This window comes from Chiloscyllium plagiosum, unplaced genomic scaffold (assembly GCF_037043375.1).
Source record: "Chiloscyllium plagiosum isolate Xiang-an unplaced genomic scaffold, Cpla_swu_hap1 HiC_scaffold_3, whole genome shotgun sequence".
Classification (NCBI taxonomy): domain Eukaryota; kingdom Metazoa; phylum Chordata; class Chondrichthyes; order Orectolobiformes; family Hemiscylliidae; genus Chiloscyllium; species Chiloscyllium plagiosum.
In genome coordinates, this window is record NW_028270141.1 from 141084407 (window position 1) to 141104071 (window position 19665).

Sequence of the window (19665 nt, forward strand, 5' to 3'; positions counted from 1 at the left end):
TTTTGGGCCCCACACCTCAGGAAGGGCATACTGGCACTGGAGCGTGTCCAGCAGAGATTCACATGGATGATCCCTGAAATTGTAGGCCTAACATACAATGAACGGCTGAGGATCCTGGGATTGTATTCATTAGAGCTGAAAAGTGTGTTGCTGGAAAAGCACAGCAGGTCAGGCAGCATCCAAGAAGCAGGAGAATCTACGTTTTGGGCATAAGCCCTTCTTAAGGAAGAAGGGCTTCTGCCCGAAACGTCAATTCTCCTGCTCCTTGGATGTTGCCTGACCTGTGCTTTTCCAGCAACACACTTTTCAGCTCTGATCTCCAGCATCTGCAGTGCTCACTTTTTCTCCTTGTATTCATTATAGTTTAGAAGGTTGAGGGGAGACCTAATAGAAACTTACAAGATAATACATGGCTTAGAAAGGATGGACGCGGGGATACTCGGACCCGTGGGCACAGCCTGAGAGTTATAGGCGGTCAACTTAAAACTAAAATGAGAAGACATTTCTTCAGCCAGAGACTGGGTGGGCCTGTGGACTTCATTGCCGCGGAGTGCAGTGGAGGCTGGGATGTTAAATGTCTTCAAGGCAGAGATTGATAAATTCTTAATGTCACAAGAAATTAAGGGCAATGGGGAGAGTGTGGATAAGTGGCGTTGAAATGCCTATCAGCCATGATTGAATGGCAGAGCGGATGCGATGGGCTGAATGGCCTTACTTTAACTTCTATTTCTTATGGTCTAAATTTTGAGTTTTGTGAAACAAGAGGTTTAGCTGAGCGTGACTCAGATCAGATAAGAACTTGCAGTTAACAATGGAGTGCTGGAGGCAAGGGTAATGAGTTAACAAGGTGGAAAAGCATTCATTATGTAGAGCCATTTAACAATGTTGGAAGCATTCAGTATATAAGGTCAGTTTAACAGGTGAAGAGTATTCATTCTGTGAAGCCATTTATTCATTGTTGTGGTTCTGTTCGCCGAGCTGGAAGTTTTTGTTGCAAACGTTTCGTCCCCTGTCTAGGTGACATCCTCAGTGCTTGGGAGCCTCCTGTGAAGCGCTTCTGTGGTGTTTCCTCCGGCATTTATAGTGGCCTGTCCCTGCCGCTTCCGGTTGTCAGTTTCAGCTGTCCGCTGTAGTGGCCGGTATATTGGGTCCAGGTCGATGTGTTTGTTGATGGAGTTTGTGGATGAGTGCCATGCTTCTAGGAATTCCCTGGCTGTTCTTTGTTTGGCTTTCCCTAGAATGGTAGTGTTGTCCCAGTCGAATTCATGTTGCTTGTCGTCTGCGTGTGTGGCTACTAGGGATAGCTGGTCGTGTTGTTTCGTGGCTAGTTGATGTTCGTGGATGTGGATCGTTAGCTGTCTTCCTGTTTGTCCTATATAGTGTTTTGTGCAGTCCTTGCATGGGATTTTGTACACTACATTAGTTTTGCTCATGCTGGGTATCGGGTCCTTCGTTCTGGTGAGTTGTTGTCTGAGTGTGGCTGTTGGTTTGTGTCCTGTAGTGTACAAACTAATGTAGTGTACAAAATCCCATGCAAGGACTGCACAAAACACTATATAGGACAAACAGGAAGACAGCTAACGATCCACATCCACGAACATCAACTAGCCACGAAACAACACGACCAGCTATCCCTAGTAGCCACACACGCAGACGACAACCAACATGAATTCGACTGGGACAACGCTACCATTCTAGGGCAAGCCAAACAAAGAACAGCCAGGGAATTCCTAGAAGCATGGCACTCATCCACAAACTCCATCAACAAACACATCGACCTGGACCCAATATACTGGCCACTACAGCGGGCAGCTGAAACTGACAACCGGAAGCGGCAGGGACAGGCCACTATAAATGCCGGAGGAAACACCACAGAAGCGCTTCACAGGAGGCTCCCAAGCACTGAGGATGTCACCTAGACAGGGGACGAAACATTTGCAACAAAAACTTCCAGCTCGGCGAACAGAACCACAGCAACGAGCACCCGAGCTACAAATCTTCTCACAAACTTTGAATTTATTCATTGTGTAACAACAGATGGCTTAATCTTTACTATTGACCCTCACTGATTGTAATGGTACTCACTCAGTATGTATGTTGCCTTATCTGGATGTTTCTCCCTGTAAAATGACTATATAATTAATTAAGAAACTGCTGTTTGAGAGAGAAGACCGAGAACTCCTGTCTTTGTGCACAAGGGCAATCATTCTGACTCCTTCCAGGACCCGGAATAAAGATAGAGGTAAAACCGTACTGTGTCTGAGTGTTTTGTTTTGACTGAGTGGGGTGGAAACAGGGCGGCAACAAAACATTGGTTCAAGTTTTCCAGAATTTAATTGGAGGAAATTTATGTACAGGAAGATCGATCATTAATTTGACAATTTAGCAACAATGCTGGATCAAGAGAGGTTAGGTTAGAGAGAACTGGGTCTCACTAGAGTCAGATGTACAGCATGGAAACAGACCCTTCGGTCCAACTCATCCATGCCGACGAGATATCCCAACCCAGTCTAGTTCCACCTGCCAGCAACTGGCCCATATCCCTCCAAACCCTTCCTATTCATATACCCATCCAGATGGCTCTTTAAATGTTGCAATTGTACAGCCTCCACCACTTCCTCTGGCAGCTCATTCTATACACGTACTACCCTCTCTGTGGAAAAAGTTGTCCCTTAGGTCTCTCTTATATCTTTCCCCTCTCACCCTAAACCTATGCCCTCTAGTTCTGGACTCTTCGACCCCAGGGAAAAGACTTTGCCTATTTACCCTATCCATGCCCCTCATAATTTTGTAAACTTCTATAAGGTCACCCCTCAGCCTCCATCGCTCCAGGGAAAACAGCCCCAGCCTGTTCAGCCTCTCCCTATAGCTCAAATCCTCCAACTCTGGCAACACCCTTGTAAATCTTTTCTGAACCCTTTCAAGTTTCACAGCATCTTTCTGATAGGAAGGAGACCAAAATTGCATGCAATATTCCAACAGTGGCCTAACCCATGTCCTGTACAGCCGCAACATGACCTCCAACTCCTGTACTCAATCCTCTGACCAATAAAGGAAAGCATACCAAACGACGCCTTCACCATCCTATCTACCTGTGACTCCACTTTCAAGGAGCTATGAACCTGCACGCCAAGGTCTCTTTGTTCAGCAACACTCCCTAGGACCTTCTCATTAAATGTATAAGTCCTGCTAAGATTTGCTTTCCCATGATGCTTCCAGAACTTAACAGGGCTACAAATGTTCTAATATAGTTTGTTTTTTAATCATTGATGAGATATGGACATTTGATTGCTGGACTAACCATTATCACTTATCCCTAGTTACCCATGAGAAAATAGGGGTGGGCTTGCCACCTTGAACCGCTACAGTCCGTTTGGTGTAGATGGACAGATGCTGTGTTTTTAAGGGGAGAGATTCAGGATTTTCACCCAATAACCCTGAAGGAGCAGCAATGTATTTCTAAGGATGGTAGTAGTTGTAGGTTTGAAGCATGCAGTCTAAGCAGCTCAATGAATTTCTGCACATGCTGAGAAAGTGTCTAAGTTAATTGCACGTAGGGAAAGAGTTATGTTTAGGGTTGTTTGACAAAAGCTCAGCTAGCATGACTTTGACCAGATAAGAACTTGCAGTAAACAGTGAGGTGCTGGAGGCAAGGGTAGTGGTTTAACGAGGTGAAGAACATCTACTGTGTCATGCCAGATGGCTTAATCTTTACTGTTGATGTGGGCTATTGTAATGGTCACCCAATCAATATCTATATTGCCTTATTTGAGTGCTGCTCCCTGCAAATCACTGTAATTCCTTAAGAATCTGCTGTTTGAGACAAAACCGCGAACTCTTGTCTCTCCAGGGCTCAGAATATAGATGAAGAAAGTAGAGCCATACTACACCTAAGTATTTGCTTTGACTGATATGGAAACTGGACGACAAAATATTGGTGAGCCAGGTAGGGGTCCAAACAAATAGTTACAATCTGACATTGTCAGTGATCACCTGGAACACTGGTATCTCGATGGACGGGCCCACAAGGTAAGATTTTAAACCTTGGTCCTTCTCAATCTTCCTGTGTCAGAAACTGACCCCTCGTTCAACCCCTTTCTATTCTACGTACTCCTTGAATGGTAATTTAGTTCAGTTGAGAGACACCGTTTTGAAAACGCGCTGACAAACAGGGTTCTGGTCCACTGATCTTAATTGGGGTTCAAGTCCCTGAACACAGTAAGAAAAAGGGTTCGAGTCCCCATGAGATGTAAAGTGAGAAAGGGGGTTAAAGTCCCCTAGTAGCGAGGTTTGAGGCTCCAGTGCATTTTTTTAAAAAAAGTTAGAAACCAGGAACTTCAAAGAAAAAAATCTAAATAACTTCAAGTACCACCAAATTTGATCACCTCTGTCCCCCACACCTCTGCTTAGAAGTACTTTTAGGACAACGTGGCATTACTGGGAAAAGAGGGAGAGACTGGAGCCGGTCTGCACAAATCCCGTTAAGTGCATTGTCTACAGGAGAAACTTTGTCCGGGTTTTTGTTGTGGAGTCTGTTTCTGGGCTATGGACTCTCTTCTGGGGAGGGGGTGTCTTGGACTGTGGCACAGTGTGGTCCGATGCAAGGGGTTTCTCTTCTTATAAATGTAATTTCATCGAGAGGATGCAAAAATACCAAGAAATGCTGAAATTAAGGTTGTACTAACCCTTTGGTCGAAAAGAAGTTTCAATGTAAATTGTGCCATGCTGAGTGTTTTTGATATTTAAATATTTTGGTTTGTTAAAATACTGGTTCAGCAAATCCTTTTGAAGTGACTGTTCTGCCTTGTTTGAATCGTCAGGATCTCAACTCATTGTGCTTTGTGGGCTATGTGATAGGGCAGATTTTGTTTTTACATTAATATTATACAACATTAGGACACTTTTAAAATTATCAAACATGTAACCTCAAAACAAATTGAGGACCTTGAACCCCTGTTTTGAAACAGCAGTTGTCAGTGGTCATGCTTTAGCCAGATGAGAGTATTGCATTAAAATATCTTTTTGCAGTGTTTTTAATGCGGAGTATTCACAAAAAGAGTGTTTTAATTTTGATTTAAGATTGTAGAGAATATTAAACTTGAGGCTGAGCTGTTTCAGTTCTGTCAATTATTAAGACTGCATTGGTCCCCTTCATATTGAAGGTTCAAAGAATGTTGATCTCTATCAAAGTTGTACAGTTACTGGTCTGTAATCACTAATTCCGACTGTTTGTTTTATTTGGGAAGTTTTGTTTGGAGAACCTATTTTAATCTATTCTGCATTTGCTTTCCATGAATATTTGAGATTTTAAATCTGAACTGAAACTGTCTTCAATGGCTAAAACACATAAACATTTTGTTGTTTTCTTGTTGTTCCAAATTTTTGCAATACTTTTTCCTGACCGCTTTCACATTAGCCATGTATTAACTTGTTAAAGGAAAATAATTTTTGAATAACCTGAATGGGTTCCCCGAGGGTTTGAATTTAGGGCCATTCATTGTTGTTTATAATTGACTGAATTGTTTAGGCAGGACAATTTTAGAAGTTTATGGATTGTATAAAACTTGATAATATCTTAAATGGTGAACAGAGTAACAGACTTCAAGATGACTGTGTTTGTCTATTTCAACATTCTCAATCTAGTGTAGTTAAGTGTGACTGTCTCCATACTGATAGCCACCTTAGCAAGGAAGGAATGAGAGAAGAAATGCAAAGATACTTTCAGCAGCTAACATTGTCTCTAGAGTTTCTCCATTCACAAGTAAAGCCCGCCACTCACCTCTCTACAACCTGATCCAATGGATTCAATCAGCTCTTCATTTAGGAGCATGAAAAGTGCAGAAGCTAACAATGGTGAAGAGGAGGTCCGTATGCGTTTTGTCGGTGGCTTTCCTATGCATATGAAACCATGTGAGCTTTACCTTCTCTTTCGATCATTTTTAAGGGATATGAAGGCTCACTGATCAGCCAGTTGGCTTTACGTTTGACAGCAGCAGGAGCAAAAGCAGCAAAGAATGCTGCGTTCACCTACCCTGCTGCTGCAGCTGCCACACTTCACACTCTGATGTGCTGGTATCCTCTATCTGAAGCATCTCTGCACAGATGGGAGTCTCGTCAGTTTTAAGTATTTAACTGCTCTTATCCAAGAATTCAGATTTCTCCGTGGAGTGATGCCGAAGGACAGACTGGATTTTGTTTTCAGGTTGGACCTTCCTGAAGGAGATTTTCAATAACTGGTTCGTCTCCACTCAACTTGGAGGGGGTGGAGTGGTCACTAAGGATTGTGGATTTAAGAACTTTACTGGTAAATTTTTTTTTTCCACATGGAAGGATCCTGTAGATTCTATCTACTGCATGGACGAGTAATTTTTATTATCATTGCATGTTGTTTGTCAATAGCTTAGTTACTGGCAGTAAGATTCTTATAAAGGTGGTAGTGTCATCTAGATGGTTATCACGCAAGGATAACAGGAGTGAATGAGAAAGTGTATAAGATATGAACGGTTAGGGAAAGAGTTAAGTTTAGGGTTGCTTGACAAAAACTCAGCTAATGTGACTTTGACCAGATAAGAAGTTGCAGTAAACAATGAGGTGCTGGAGGCAAGGATAGTGGTTTAGCAAGGTGAAGAACATCTATTGTGTAATACCAGTTAATGAGATGAAGAACATCTATTGCATCATGCCAGATGACTTAATCTTTACTGTTGATGCTTGCTGATTGTAACGGTCACCCAATCAGTATATATGTTGCCTTATTTGGATGCTGCTCCCTATAAGTGACTATAATTTCTTAAGAATCTGCTGGTCATGAGAAGACCGAGAACTCTCAGCTCTGCATACATGCACGATTGCTGTCTTTCCAGGGTTTGGGATAAAGATGAAGAAAGTAGAGCTATACTGTGTCTGAGTGTTTGCTATGATACGGAAACGGGGCAACTATGGGAGATGGTACACGTTGCTGCTACTGAGCATTGGTGATGGAGGGAATGATTGTTGATGTAGTGCCAATCAAGTGGGCTATTTTGCTCAGGGTGGTGTCCAGCTTCTCAAATATGGAACTGCAGTCATCCAGGTTTCAGGTTCTTTTCCTGAGGTTTCACACACCAGATGCAATTCTCACACACCAACACTTGCCATCAGTTAAAGTTTATTAAAACCTGTACAAGCTAGGTGACCCCTTTTGACCCTCTTCGCAGACATGTGACATAGAGTATAAGTGGCTCTGAACAAAGAAATCACATTCCTTTTTGCAGGTCAGTTGGTAATAGTCACAGATACTCTGGCCACTCCCCCTCAGTCACATTACCTCAGGTACAATTGGTCGGGGGGGTGGGGGACAGTAGGATAAGGTCTTCCTCTGAGATGATGTAAATGCCCTAGTCCTGGGGAATCGTTGTGCAAATGATTTCCTGTCTCTGCAATTTCCCCAAGACAATGCAGGTGTGACATACCAAGCTTTGGGGGATGGCTGAGAGCATTTCTGAATGGAAGGCACTGAATTAGTTTAATTTGATAATAACAGGAGAGGAGTAGTAGTAGACAGGAGATGACTGTCTAAATGGAGTGGGAGTCATCTGCATTCCTGCATGAATGTCATCCCTACCCATTTCCAGAATGTTCAGTCAGTGCAGTTTAACCCTTTAGTATAGTGTGTGTGTGTGTGTGTGTGTGTGTGTGTGTGTGTGTGTGTGTGTGTGTGTGTGTGTCGTCTAACGGTACACAGGCAGGTGGGCCGCATGTCGGCGCGCACCCGATGGTGCCATGTGCCTGGTGGACAGGCTTTGGGGAGTCGAACGGGGTGTTTCCTGCTACAGGATTCCTAGTCTCTGACCTGATCTTGTATTGCATAATGTCTGTGGCTAGTCCAGTTCAGTTTCTGTTCAATGGTTACACCCAGGATATATATAGTAGGGATTGAGTGATGGTAATGCCACTGAATATCTAGGGTCAATGTAGGAATGTTACTTGTAACTTTATGGCCCAAACCCAGATAATATCCAGGTCATGGTGCAGAACATTGTGGAGTGTTCAGCGAATGTTGCCATTTCTGACCTTTATGATGAAGGAAAGGTCATTTGAAGCTGACGAACATGGTTTGGCCTCACTCCTTTCTCTGGGGAGCCCTGCAGATGATCTGGAGCTGAGATAACTGACCTCTAACAACCATAACCATTTTTCTTTTGTGTTAAGTATGACTCCAACCAGTGGAGAGTTTATCCCAGATTCCCATCAATTGCAGTGTTTGTTAGATCATCTTCATGCTAGACTTCGGACAAATGCAGCTTAGATTACGAGGGCAGACACTGACAATGATTAAGAATGTTTGTGCGTGCCTACATGTAGCCAGTTCAGCTTCCTCCCAACCACTGAATTTACTGTTCTGTTGTAAGGTGGGCAGTTACTAACTGCATACCTTCACCTTACCTCTGGAATTTAGCTGTTTTATCCATGTTTGAACCAAGTCTGTAATGATGTCAGGAGCTGAGTTGCCCTAACGAAACCCACCCAAGTGACTGTGAGCAGATTATTACTAAACAAGAGCTGCTTAATAGCTGTATTGATGATACCATATCTTAGTTTCATGATTCCTGAAGAAGGGCTCATGCCCGAAATGTCGATTCTCCTGTTGCTCGGATGCTGCCTGGCCTGCTGTGTTTTTCCAGCACCACATTTTTCAACTCTTAGTTTCATGATCGAGAGTAAAGTGATGATATGCTAGTTGGCAAGGTTGATTTTTGTCTTGCTCTTTAATATACCAGGACATGCTTGTGCAATTTTTCCATGTTGCCCAGTAGATACCAGTGTGGAAAGTTGCCTGGTATATCCAGTTAGAATTAGGCTATGTAATTATCACTTAAAATATGCATGCAAGCTTTTTACAATCAACTTTGCGCAATCTCATGCAGTAAATTCTGAGATGCCTTTGGCTTCTGCTTTATCCATTTGAAAGTGGCTTTGAACTAACCATACAGTTCTATGGTAATTAGTGAACTCCTTTCAGTTTTTTTTCTAGGATAATGGTTAAGTGTGTGTGTCTCTGCCTGCAGCCAGTTCAATTTCTTCCTAATCGCAGAATTTACTGTTGTTGCTTTATTGAGGTGGGCAGTTACTAACTGCATATCTTCCCAAGGTTATCACCTGGGATGATTGGGTGCATTTCCTTTGAGTTAATTCAGGATGGCACTGGATGCAGTCTGGAAGTAAGTATAGCGAAGTGTGATCAAGCGATGTTTTTAAAAAAAACTTATAGATGCTAGAAATCTGAAACAGAAGTCAAATGTGCTGGAGAAATTCAGCAGGTCTGGCAACCTCTGTAGAGAGAAAAGGAGTGAACATGTATAGTCCAATGATCTTAGAACTGAAAATTGAAAATGTAATGTTTGCTCTGGTTAAAAATAGCTAAATTTTTGTTTAGCATTTCAGACTAATGTATCAAGATGTTTTGCACCTGGTAAGATTTGGTCATTATTTTTGCAGTTAGCTTTCCAGTGCAGGTTTGATGGCTTATTTCATTTTTATTGAAATGTACAATGGTTCTCCCAATCTCTGTTTCTAGGTCAGAAGACTTGTCTCCATTTGCATGGCACGTTTCCATACTTTTATGTTCCATATGATGGGTACGGGCAGCAACCAGAACGGCATCTTCGTCAGTTCGCTTTCAGCATCGACCGAGCACTAAATGTATCACTGGGTAATCCTTCCTCCAGTGTACAGCATGTGTTCAGGGTATCACTTGTATTGGGAATGTAAGTGGCATCAATTATCTAACAATGGGTGTTGTATGCTGGTTTGTTTGAGTAGTGAGTGTGTTTAAATGTTAATATTAATTTCTTCATTTGACTATGCTTTCATATATCTATTCTACCTGCAATACAGATATTTTGTACCTCCAAGATTATCTGAATTTAGATCAAAAATAGCAATAATAACCATTCCAGGTGGATGATCTAAAGGAAGGATCAGGGTCTAGATTTTTAGTACAAGTATATGTAAACCAAAGTGTTACAGTTATGCTTACTGCTTTACTGTACTATACTGCAGATGAACATTGATTTGGAAATGGTCAAAGGAAACAAGGACTATTTCATATTACAACTGTAGTTGGTCACCTGAAGTGGTATTATATTTTTTGAAAACATTGGAATTTTGTAATTATACTTCACCAGAAAATAATTAGATATTTAAACTTGCAGCAAATAAGATTAGCACCTTGTCGCCAGCAGCAACACCATGCCTGTTCCATGCTGGGACTCTCATTTGAATCGCTTGAAGGCAACTAGCTGCATGCTGGGCTGCTGAACATTTCCAGCATTTTCTTGCTTTTTTTGTGACTGCCAATATCTGCAGTGTTTTGCAATGTGATGATGTGGAGTTATTTTGGATCTGCTGCCAAGAGGTAGCATATAAATGAAGAGGAGAGGCTTAAATATAATTCCTTGGGAGACAGCCGTGTAGGAATGAGATGTTCAGACCATGATTGATTAGTCAAGAGTGCAACTAAGTGAAGGCAGACCTATTGTGCAGGATAGTACACAATGGGTATAAGGGTGATGTGGTTTTTGAAGGCTGCAGAGAATATAAGGAGTGTTAGAATACTATAGTCACAGAATGAAATATTATAATTATTTAGAGCTGTTTTGTTACATAGCAGATATCTGAAAGAGAATTAAATGCTGAATTGCAGGAAAACAAGCATATGTTTACATATGACTTCCCATTCAAGGACTTTAAGGAAAAGGAGACTGGAAATAGGTTGTGATGGTTGTTTTAAAAAGGTGGAAAGTAAGAGCTGGTGAGAGAACCATTTAGAATGTACAGTAGCATTGGTACAACACTTTTTTTTAAGCCTGTAAGTAATTGGAGGGGAGATTATTCTTGGATGCAGATCTGCTTTAGAATGCAAGCATCGTGTGCCTGAAAAGCATTAGAATTGGGAGATAACCTGATGTACATTAAAGGGTTTTATTTATACGTGTATAGATTAAGAAAATAATGTTAAATGTTTTACCACATCTTATAAGAATAATTTTTAATTGAGCAATTTTAAAAAGATTGGACAAAACTTTTCAGGTTAATGTTTTTAGGGCATAAACTTGATACTTGTAAGAAACTTTTCATTTGTTAACTTCTGCTATAATTCCATTTGGTGTTGTGGTTTATGTGTTAAATCATAAAATGTTCCATTTGTAATGTTGAGTTCGATACAAAGTGGTTAAAATCGTACTATTGTTTTGCAGGCCATTTTATGGCTTTCATGAGAGAGAAAAACAATTCATGAAGATTTACCTATACAATCCTTTGATGGTTAAAAGGTACAGTATGTTTCTTTACAGTTATAAACTTTTTTTAACCATTTGCATAATAAGTATTGAATTTAGTCTGTTATGGAACATTTCTATTTCTGGGTTAATATCATGGTTGAAAGATAAGTGTAACACTTTGTCAACTGACATAGTTACTTCTATCTGTCCTGAGCAATTCTTTTACATTGAGTGTAACATATGAAAATTGAGGTTTTTTTCTAAGTGATCCTACCTATTAGTGTTACAATCCAAATATTGCTGCTTGTCATAGAAATTGAGTCTAAAGAATGCAGAGAAATAAACATAGTCTTAAAACCCATTCACGTTACAGAAGAGGTGGTTCGGGAGGTTTGGAGAATATGAAGGTGGATAAACCTCTGTGACCTGATCTAATGTATCCCAGAACGTTGTGGGAAATAAGAGGAAATTGAGACCCCTTGCAGAAATATCTGCATCATCTATAACTACAATTGATGACTGGAAGGTGGCTAATGTTGTACCTTTGCTTAAGAAAGGGTGTAAGGAGAAACCGGGGATCTGTAGAACTGAGAGTCTGATTTACGTTGTGGGTAAATTATTGGTGATGATCATAAAGTAGGATTTATGGATATTTAGAAAGTTAAAAATTGATTTTAGGCTGGTCAGCAAGGCAAAAATTGATTTAAGGATAGTATGGTTTTGTGTGAGGAAAATAGTGTCTCACAAACTTGATTGAGTTTTTTTTGAGGAAATTACCAAAAAGATTGGTAGATCAGTAGGTGTTGTTTATTTTGGATTTTAGTAAAGCCTTTGACAAGATACTGCATGATTGATAGACTAATTAATAAAGTTAGGTCACATGGGATTTATGGTGAGCTTGCCCGTTGGATACATAATTGGTTTGATGACAGGAGACAGTAATGGTGGAGTGTTGCTTCTCGGACTGGATCCCTGGGCCAGCAGTGTTCCACAGGGTTCAGTTATGGGTCCTTTTTTTTGTAATTTTTATATAAATGATTTGGATGAGAATGTAGAAGACAAGGTTAGTAAGGTTGTGACAAACCAAAATTGGTGGCATTGTGGACAGGTGAAGAACACTTTCTAACATCACAAATGGGTTTTGATTAAAATGGGGGTCAAGGGGCTAAAATGGCAGACGGAGTTCAATCTGGATAAATGTGAGGTATTGCATTTTGGTACAAACAAACAATTAATGGTAGGGCTTTGGGTAGTGTTGTAGAACAGAGGGACCTAGGGTGCAGGTACATAATTCTTTCAAGTTTGTGTCACATACCTTTTTAACCATCCTGTTTGTATTTTGGCATGCTTGCCTGCATTGCTCAGTTATGAGTATATAAGTTGAGACATCATGTTGAGGTTGTATAAGACATGGGTGAGGCCTTTTCTGGAGTACGGTGTCCAGCTTTGGTAGCCCAGTCATAAGAAGGATATTATCAAGCTGGAGAAGGTTCAGAAGAGATTTACTGAGATGTTGCTGGTTATGGACGGTTTGAATTATAAAGGAAGGCTGGGATTTTTTTTGACTGGAGTGTAGGAGGCTGAAAGGCGATCTGATGGAAGTTTATGAAATAATGAAAGTTTAAAAATCACAACGCCAGGTTATAATCCAACATGTTTATTTGTAAGTACAGTGCTCCAAAAGCTAGTTCCTTCATCCGGTGGCTATGGAGCAGGATCATAAAACAGAATTTTTTTTTTTAGTGGAAGTAAGGTCATTCGGCCCATCTAGTCCACTCTGCCATTCAATCATGGCTGATGGGCATTTCAACTCCACTTACCCGCATTCTCCCCATAGCCCTTAATTCCTTGTGACATCAATTTATAGCACAAGATCACAGTGTCATGCAACTAAAGCAATATAGTGAACAATTTATATGTAATAATGCAGAGTGGCCAGGCAGAGGCTGATAGCCAAGTTCGGTACCCATGAGGATGTTCTCAACCGGGACTTTGGATTCATGTTATACTACAGGTGACCCCACTACACTATATACATACTTTCGCGCACATGCGCACACACACGCAGACTCACTCTTACATATTCACCCTCATGCAGACCCTCTCTCATACATAGGCACTGTTTCTCATACATCTCCACACTCATACCCACTCGCAGATCCTGTCACAGGCTTATACTTCATCGCACTCACTCTCTCTCTACCAAGCATGCAAACCCTTGTTCTCATGTATGCACACCCATATCTATGGAGTGAATTTGAATTTGCATTTGCAGCTGTGCATTTATAGATTAATTCTATTTTGCTCACAAAGCACACAATCTGCAGGCTGTCAATCCATGTAAAGTTTTATAAATTCCTACTTTGGAAATAGAACCAGCCTAACTCCGATTGGGATATGGGCAGGCTTTAACCTCCCACCTTTAATGTATTGTCTGAGCTGAGATGTCACTTTTTTTAATAAACTTTAACATGCCTTTACCTCGACAATGTGACTTAAAAAGAAGTCCTGGGATTCACATTAATGAGCCGAAATCTGCAATCCATTCTAAAAGATGAAAGACTTAACAGCCATCTAGGTTTGTTCAAAATATTGTTTCATTTGCATGACACTGTAATCTTTTGCTATAAATTCTTTCTTATGATCCTGCTCCACAGCTACCTGATGAAGGAGCAGTGCTCCGAAAGCTAGTACTTCAAATAAACCTGTTGGACTTTATAATTTGGTGTTGTAATTTTTAACTTTGTCCACCACAATCCAAGACTGGCACCTCCACATCATGAAATAATGAAAGGTAAAGAAAGAAAGAGTTAATGGTCGTTGCCCTTTCCCTAGGATGGGGGATTTCAAGCCAAGAGGACACACTTTTAAGGTGAGAGGTTTAAAAAAAACACGAGGCAAATATTTTTACACAGGGTGGTTTGCGTGTGGAATGAACTTCCTGAGGAAGTGGTGGAAGTTGGTATAATTGCAACATTTTAAAAGATATTTGGATGCATACATGAATAGAAAAGGTTTGGAGGGATATGGGCCAGGAGCAGGCAGGTGTGACCAGTTTTTAGTTTGGGGATTACGTTTGGCATGGACTGGTTGGATTGAAGGGTCTGTTTCTGTGCTGTATGACTCTAAAGTGTATTGCATAACTCATCCTGGAAATTTCACATCACACCCTTCATTCTGTTATATTAAAATAGACACTTTCCATTCCATTGAGTGCCACTTAAGATCTAAATTCAAAAGTCAAACAAAATGTAATAAGGATGTAGTCCCTCGTAGATTTGGCACCTGCTTATTGCACATAATATTTGTGCAAAAAAAAAGACTAATGTAGTAGGGTTCCTAAGTCTAGTTCCATTTTTGTCTTTTAGATTGTACTCTTATAAATTCATCAGTTGTTACAGCATTAGGACCTTTGTTTAAAAATGTCAGTTACCTTTGAAAGTCTTGATTCATAACTTATTGTTTCTGGTTCAAAAGCTTCCTGATTGCTGACTCCTACAGAATTCTCAAGAATGGTAATAGTGTGGTCAAAGAGAGGTTTTAATGCAGATCATGGAATTAGGCTTTAATAGGGATGCAATTTCAGTCATTGGGATATTGAAAGTCAAGGGAACTGTTGTCGGTGATAGGGCAGACCTAAGAGATGTGGTAACAGAGTTTAAAGCAATGCAGAACTGTAGATTAGAGGGAGGAGGAAGGAATGAGGCCATGGGGAGATAGAAAACTGAATTTTTAAATGTGGCATTGGAGGAGAGGGATCCACTTAGTTTCACAAATACAAGTGACAGCTTACTAGGGCAGTATGATGTGGAATAAGGCTAGCAGTGGTGTAGAGGAGCTGAAATTTATGAAAGGTGGAAAATGGATGATTATCCAGTAGTGTCTTGGGATAGTCTAAGCTGTTGGTAACAAAAGCATGGGTAAGGGTTTTGGCACCCAGGATGGAGATGAACAAAATTACTTGAGTTGGAAGTAAGTGGACTTCTGTGATACAAGGTAGATATGGGATTAGAATATCAACTCCTCCTAAATAAAATGCCAAAACTGGGAGAATTTGATTAGCTAAAATAGTGAGTGGTGAGGGAAATAATCAGTAGTGATTATCAAAGGTTGAGAAGAGTGAAATCCCAATTGGTGAAGATTGCAGCACATCCAAACTGGATGCTGGAAGAAAAAATCTTCGAAGCAGAGAGAGGTCAGGAAAGGTGATGTTCTGATGCACCCGCTGTTGTCTGACTGTGTCCATATACAACTCAGCCTCACACCTTTTGCATGATATTGCTAGGAGGCAGTATTCTGCTGAGAAATTGCAACTTCACTTGGCTGTTCCTTTCAGGGATTTTTGTGACCATACGTGCAGAGGTTACCTGATTATGACTCTGTCTCTCTATGTAAGATTAAAACAAGGCAAGGTCGTTCCATTCAGCTGTGAATGGTGTAAATATATAACTATATGGTTGTTCATTGGACTTCAGCGTGCTGAGAATTTTTTTTTTATTTTGCCTTGCATAATTTATTCCTAGTCCATCTTTGAAGTCCTATTTGTTAATTTTAACATCTAAAAACGATTTAGTCGAGCTAGTGATATGCTATGCAAATTAATATCAATTAATTTTTAAATGAATCAAAATTGACACCGAGCCAAAGCTGAATTGTATAATTATCTAATGATGAAAATTAAACAAATGCTTGAGATTGAGCCTTTTGAGAATTATATTTGGAACCAGCCCAAACAGATGCTAAGAAAATTCTTCATCTCTGGTTTGAGCATCTTGTGGCATGAAATTGGACAAAGTCTGTTTACTTCTGTGCAATGAACAGGTTGGACCGAAGGGTCTGTTTCCATGCTGTACATCTCTGACTCTATGCTGCACATTCTTAATTAGGTCATAACTATTCTAATTGGAGGCTCGCAGGATAGATAATGTAGAAAAGAGACTCATGATGTGTAGTGAGTGCTTGGGGAAAACTTTTTTTTTGTTGGCACATTAAATTAATGGAAGTTGGAAAGAAGTGGGAAGTGATTCACATGTGGGTGCAGCAGGCAGTAAAGAAGGCACATGACATGTTGACTTTCACAGTAAGAGAATTTGAGTGAAGGATCAGGGTGTTTTGCTGCAATGTGAGACCACTCCTGGAGTATTGTTGCAGTTTTGACTTCCATATCTGAGGAAGGATGTAATGGTTATGGAGGGAGTGCAATGAAGGTTTGCCAAACTGATTCGTCAGTTCGTAAGAAAGATGTACAAAGAGAAACTGGATCAGTTAGGAATATATTCGCAATGTTTAGGAGGCTGAAGGGGAATCTCAAAAACCTATAAAATTCTAACAGCGCTACACTATAAACACAGGAAAGATTTTCCTGATGACCTGGAAGTCCAGAAAGAGGGTCACAGTCTAAAATAGAGTAGGCCAAATACAGACTCCGATGAGGAGAAATTTCTTCACCCAGAGTAGTGAGCCAGTGGAATTCTCAGAAAGCAGTTAAGGCCAAAACCATTGTTTTCCAAGAAGGAATTAGGATATAATTCTTGGGGTTAAATGATCAAAGGGTATGGGGCAACAGTGGAAAATTGGATGATCAGCCATCATCACTTTGAATGGTGGAACAAGTGCGAAAGGGTGAATGGCCTGCTCCTTCTATCTTGTCTATTTATGATTTCTAACTATGCTGTTGTTCACATGAAAATTTTCTGTTTTCCTAGTGTTTTTATGGAGGCTGTAATATTGCAAAAATTAAACGACGCAGCAATACGCTGTCGATGTAATGAAGTACTGAGATTCCATGAGCATTATTATTTCTTTGGATAGACTACACCTCAAAGTTCTGCTTTGCTTCTTAGGGTCTGTGAGTTGTTACAAGGAGGAGCTGTTATGAACAAATCCTACCAGCCGTATGAAGCTCATTTACCTTACCTCCTGCAACTCTTCATTGATCATAATCTGTATGGCATGAACCTTATTCACCTTGCAGCAGTAAAATTCAGAAAAACACAGAAAGGTAAAACAGTCAATTACATTAAAAAAATTATTTTCTAATCATAAGATTGAAAGTTGACAAAATGCAGTAACCAATCATTAGTGATATCACTGAAGCTTTTGTTTAAAAAAAAATGTATTTCTCAGTTTGTGTTGGTAAGAATGGGTATCTTTGTTTATAGAGTGCAGTTGGCTGAAGCTAACTGTCTGTACACTTTTGGTTTGGGACAGTGTATGAAGTTGAGCACCCAGAAGCTAATGTCAGTTGGAAAAATTATCAAAATTGGAATGTGGCTGGTATGAAAGTACATGTTTGAAAGCTGCTAGGCAGGTTCAGTCCTTGCCTAATTAAACAGCATTTGTTTTAAGTAAACTTACAGCTCTCTCTCTTACTGCTCATTACCAAATTCTCTTGAGTTAGGAGAACCTGTTGAACCTTTTTCAGGTAATGTGGATAAGTGTGGTTGCACTGAGTACTAAAGGTAACGTAATCAGTAATTGTGCTTTTGTGGTGTCTGACCAATACACTGGCTCAAATTCAGCTTGGTAGTTCTATATCAACCCTTACTTCCACACTTTAAGTTGATCAGAAAAAGATTTTGTAACAACATTGATGAGGCACAGTAATCCTAACATTAACTATTGAGTTTAACCAATTTCTTGCAAGAGATTCCAGATCTTATGCTGGCCTCAGACAGTATAAATAGAGATGGTAGCCTTAAAACTGCAGAGGAGCAAGTTTGCAAATTGGTCATTTTCTTTTGCTAAGTCAGTATGCATCAAAGTACTTTTAGTAGGTTCTGTAAATTGAGAGTTCTGATGTCACACCTGAAGACAGTGTAGGAGACAAAAAAATTAAGGAGATGATAAGGGAACAAAATGGAAGGAGAAATTATAATATCAGTACTGTGGAGGTGGACAGAGTAATGACTAATGATAAAGTAGAAAAATCCATTAAGCGCTGTGCTGAAATTATTTTTTGTGTACTGTAAGATTCCAGTTTATGTGTAACATAGGGAGGTTTCATAAAAGTAGTTTAGTTACATTGTAGTCCTTTTGAAGCAGTTTTTTGAGCAGTTTTGAAATTGCCTAACTTTATGATCTGGCAATCAATTAATATTTAATCTTTGCATCTAGCTTTATGAAATATCAGCCAATCTATCTATGTTCTACAATCCTAACTACAAGAATGGAAAGCCAGTTGGCCAAGCGTAGTTGAAGCCAGTGTGTATTTGATCTTCAGTTTATTTAAACTGAAACATTTACAAACGTCTACCTCCTAACTCTAGCATACCAAAGTTTGTGTATTTTATAAGTACTGAGGTCAGGCCCCAATTAATGTTCACCATCTTGCAATAAAATACAAATGATGCACAATTATCAAGCAGATTATCTCTCTCTTTGAGGCAAGTCCTTGGAGGAAGAAAACTACTATGGCTCAGTGTTTAAAAAAATTGTGTAAAAGCATGTTTACTGCAGTTTGACTTGCATTTGCTTACTATGTGTCCAGTTCAAAGAGATTTGGTTTTTCATCATAGGTGACCAACATGGAGAATGCCTTCCTGAACAAACTGGTTTAGAATTGAGCAACACCAATATCAAAGAGAATGAAAAGTCTTGGAAAAGCCCCATCTCCACCAAGTCTAAGGGATCACCAGCATCAACAGAGAAGTCCTTTACCTGTTCCTTTGTAAGATGGGAGGAAAATGACCTACCAAGGTTAGCCAGGAACAAATATTTTGGCTTTCACTTTTTTTTTAAATTCGAAACTCTACTTTCAGATGTAGGTTTGCCCATATTCCGATTCCAGTATTGACTTTTTTACATGGGTAAAATGTTATTTTTGTCTATTTTAAAGCTGGGCATGGTGGTGTAGTGGGTTTTGTTAAGAGTCTAGTAATCCAGTGACGTGATGAAATTCTAATGTATCCAGTGGGAAGACTCCAATTCAGTGAAATATTTTCAGAAATAAAATAATTGTATTATAGTAATAACTAATTTTGGCCTGTTGGTTTGACTACCACTAGCTTCCCACTCCCCAGTGCAAAGATTATTTTATTTATTTTTTCATTATACAAACCCCTCCGTAGCATTATCCAGATATCCATAGCTGCTGTTCTGACTTCATGCTTACACTTTTCACTGTTTTAGCTATGCCCGTCTGCACAGGCCCACTTCTTCTCTCCTTGCTCAGTGTTTAATGCCAGTGCTTTCAGCTGTCATGGCCCTGTGTGCAAAAGTTCTGTTCCCTTTCTGTCTCATTACATTTGTCTCCATGGTTTACTACCTATATCTTACAATGGCATGTTTCAATCTCGTCTTTGACCACTTATCCAATTTTTCTTTCTCTCATTTCTTTACCGGTACTTCTTTTCAATTGTACCTATTCTTACCCTGCTTTTCTTTTAAATGAAATAGTAAGTAC

The 19665-nt window shown here is 39.9% G+C and overlaps 1 protein-coding gene across 1 annotated transcript in view; it reads left to right on the forward strand.

The window, feature by feature from the left end:
* The window catches only part of rev3l (REV3 like, DNA directed polymerase zeta catalytic subunit), a 198201-nt gene that overhangs the window by 63291 nt on the left and 115245 nt on the right, over positions 1 to 19665 (forward strand). The window contains exons 2-5 of the mRNA XM_087983923.1: positions 9557 to 9746; positions 11238 to 11312; positions 17105 to 17262; positions 18779 to 18959. Coding sequence (XP_087840049.1) covers positions 9557 to 9746; positions 11238 to 11312; positions 17105 to 17262; positions 18779 to 18959 — 604 coding nt within the window. The remainder of the gene's footprint in view (positions 1 to 9556; positions 9747 to 11237; positions 11313 to 17104; positions 17263 to 18778; positions 18960 to 19665) is intronic.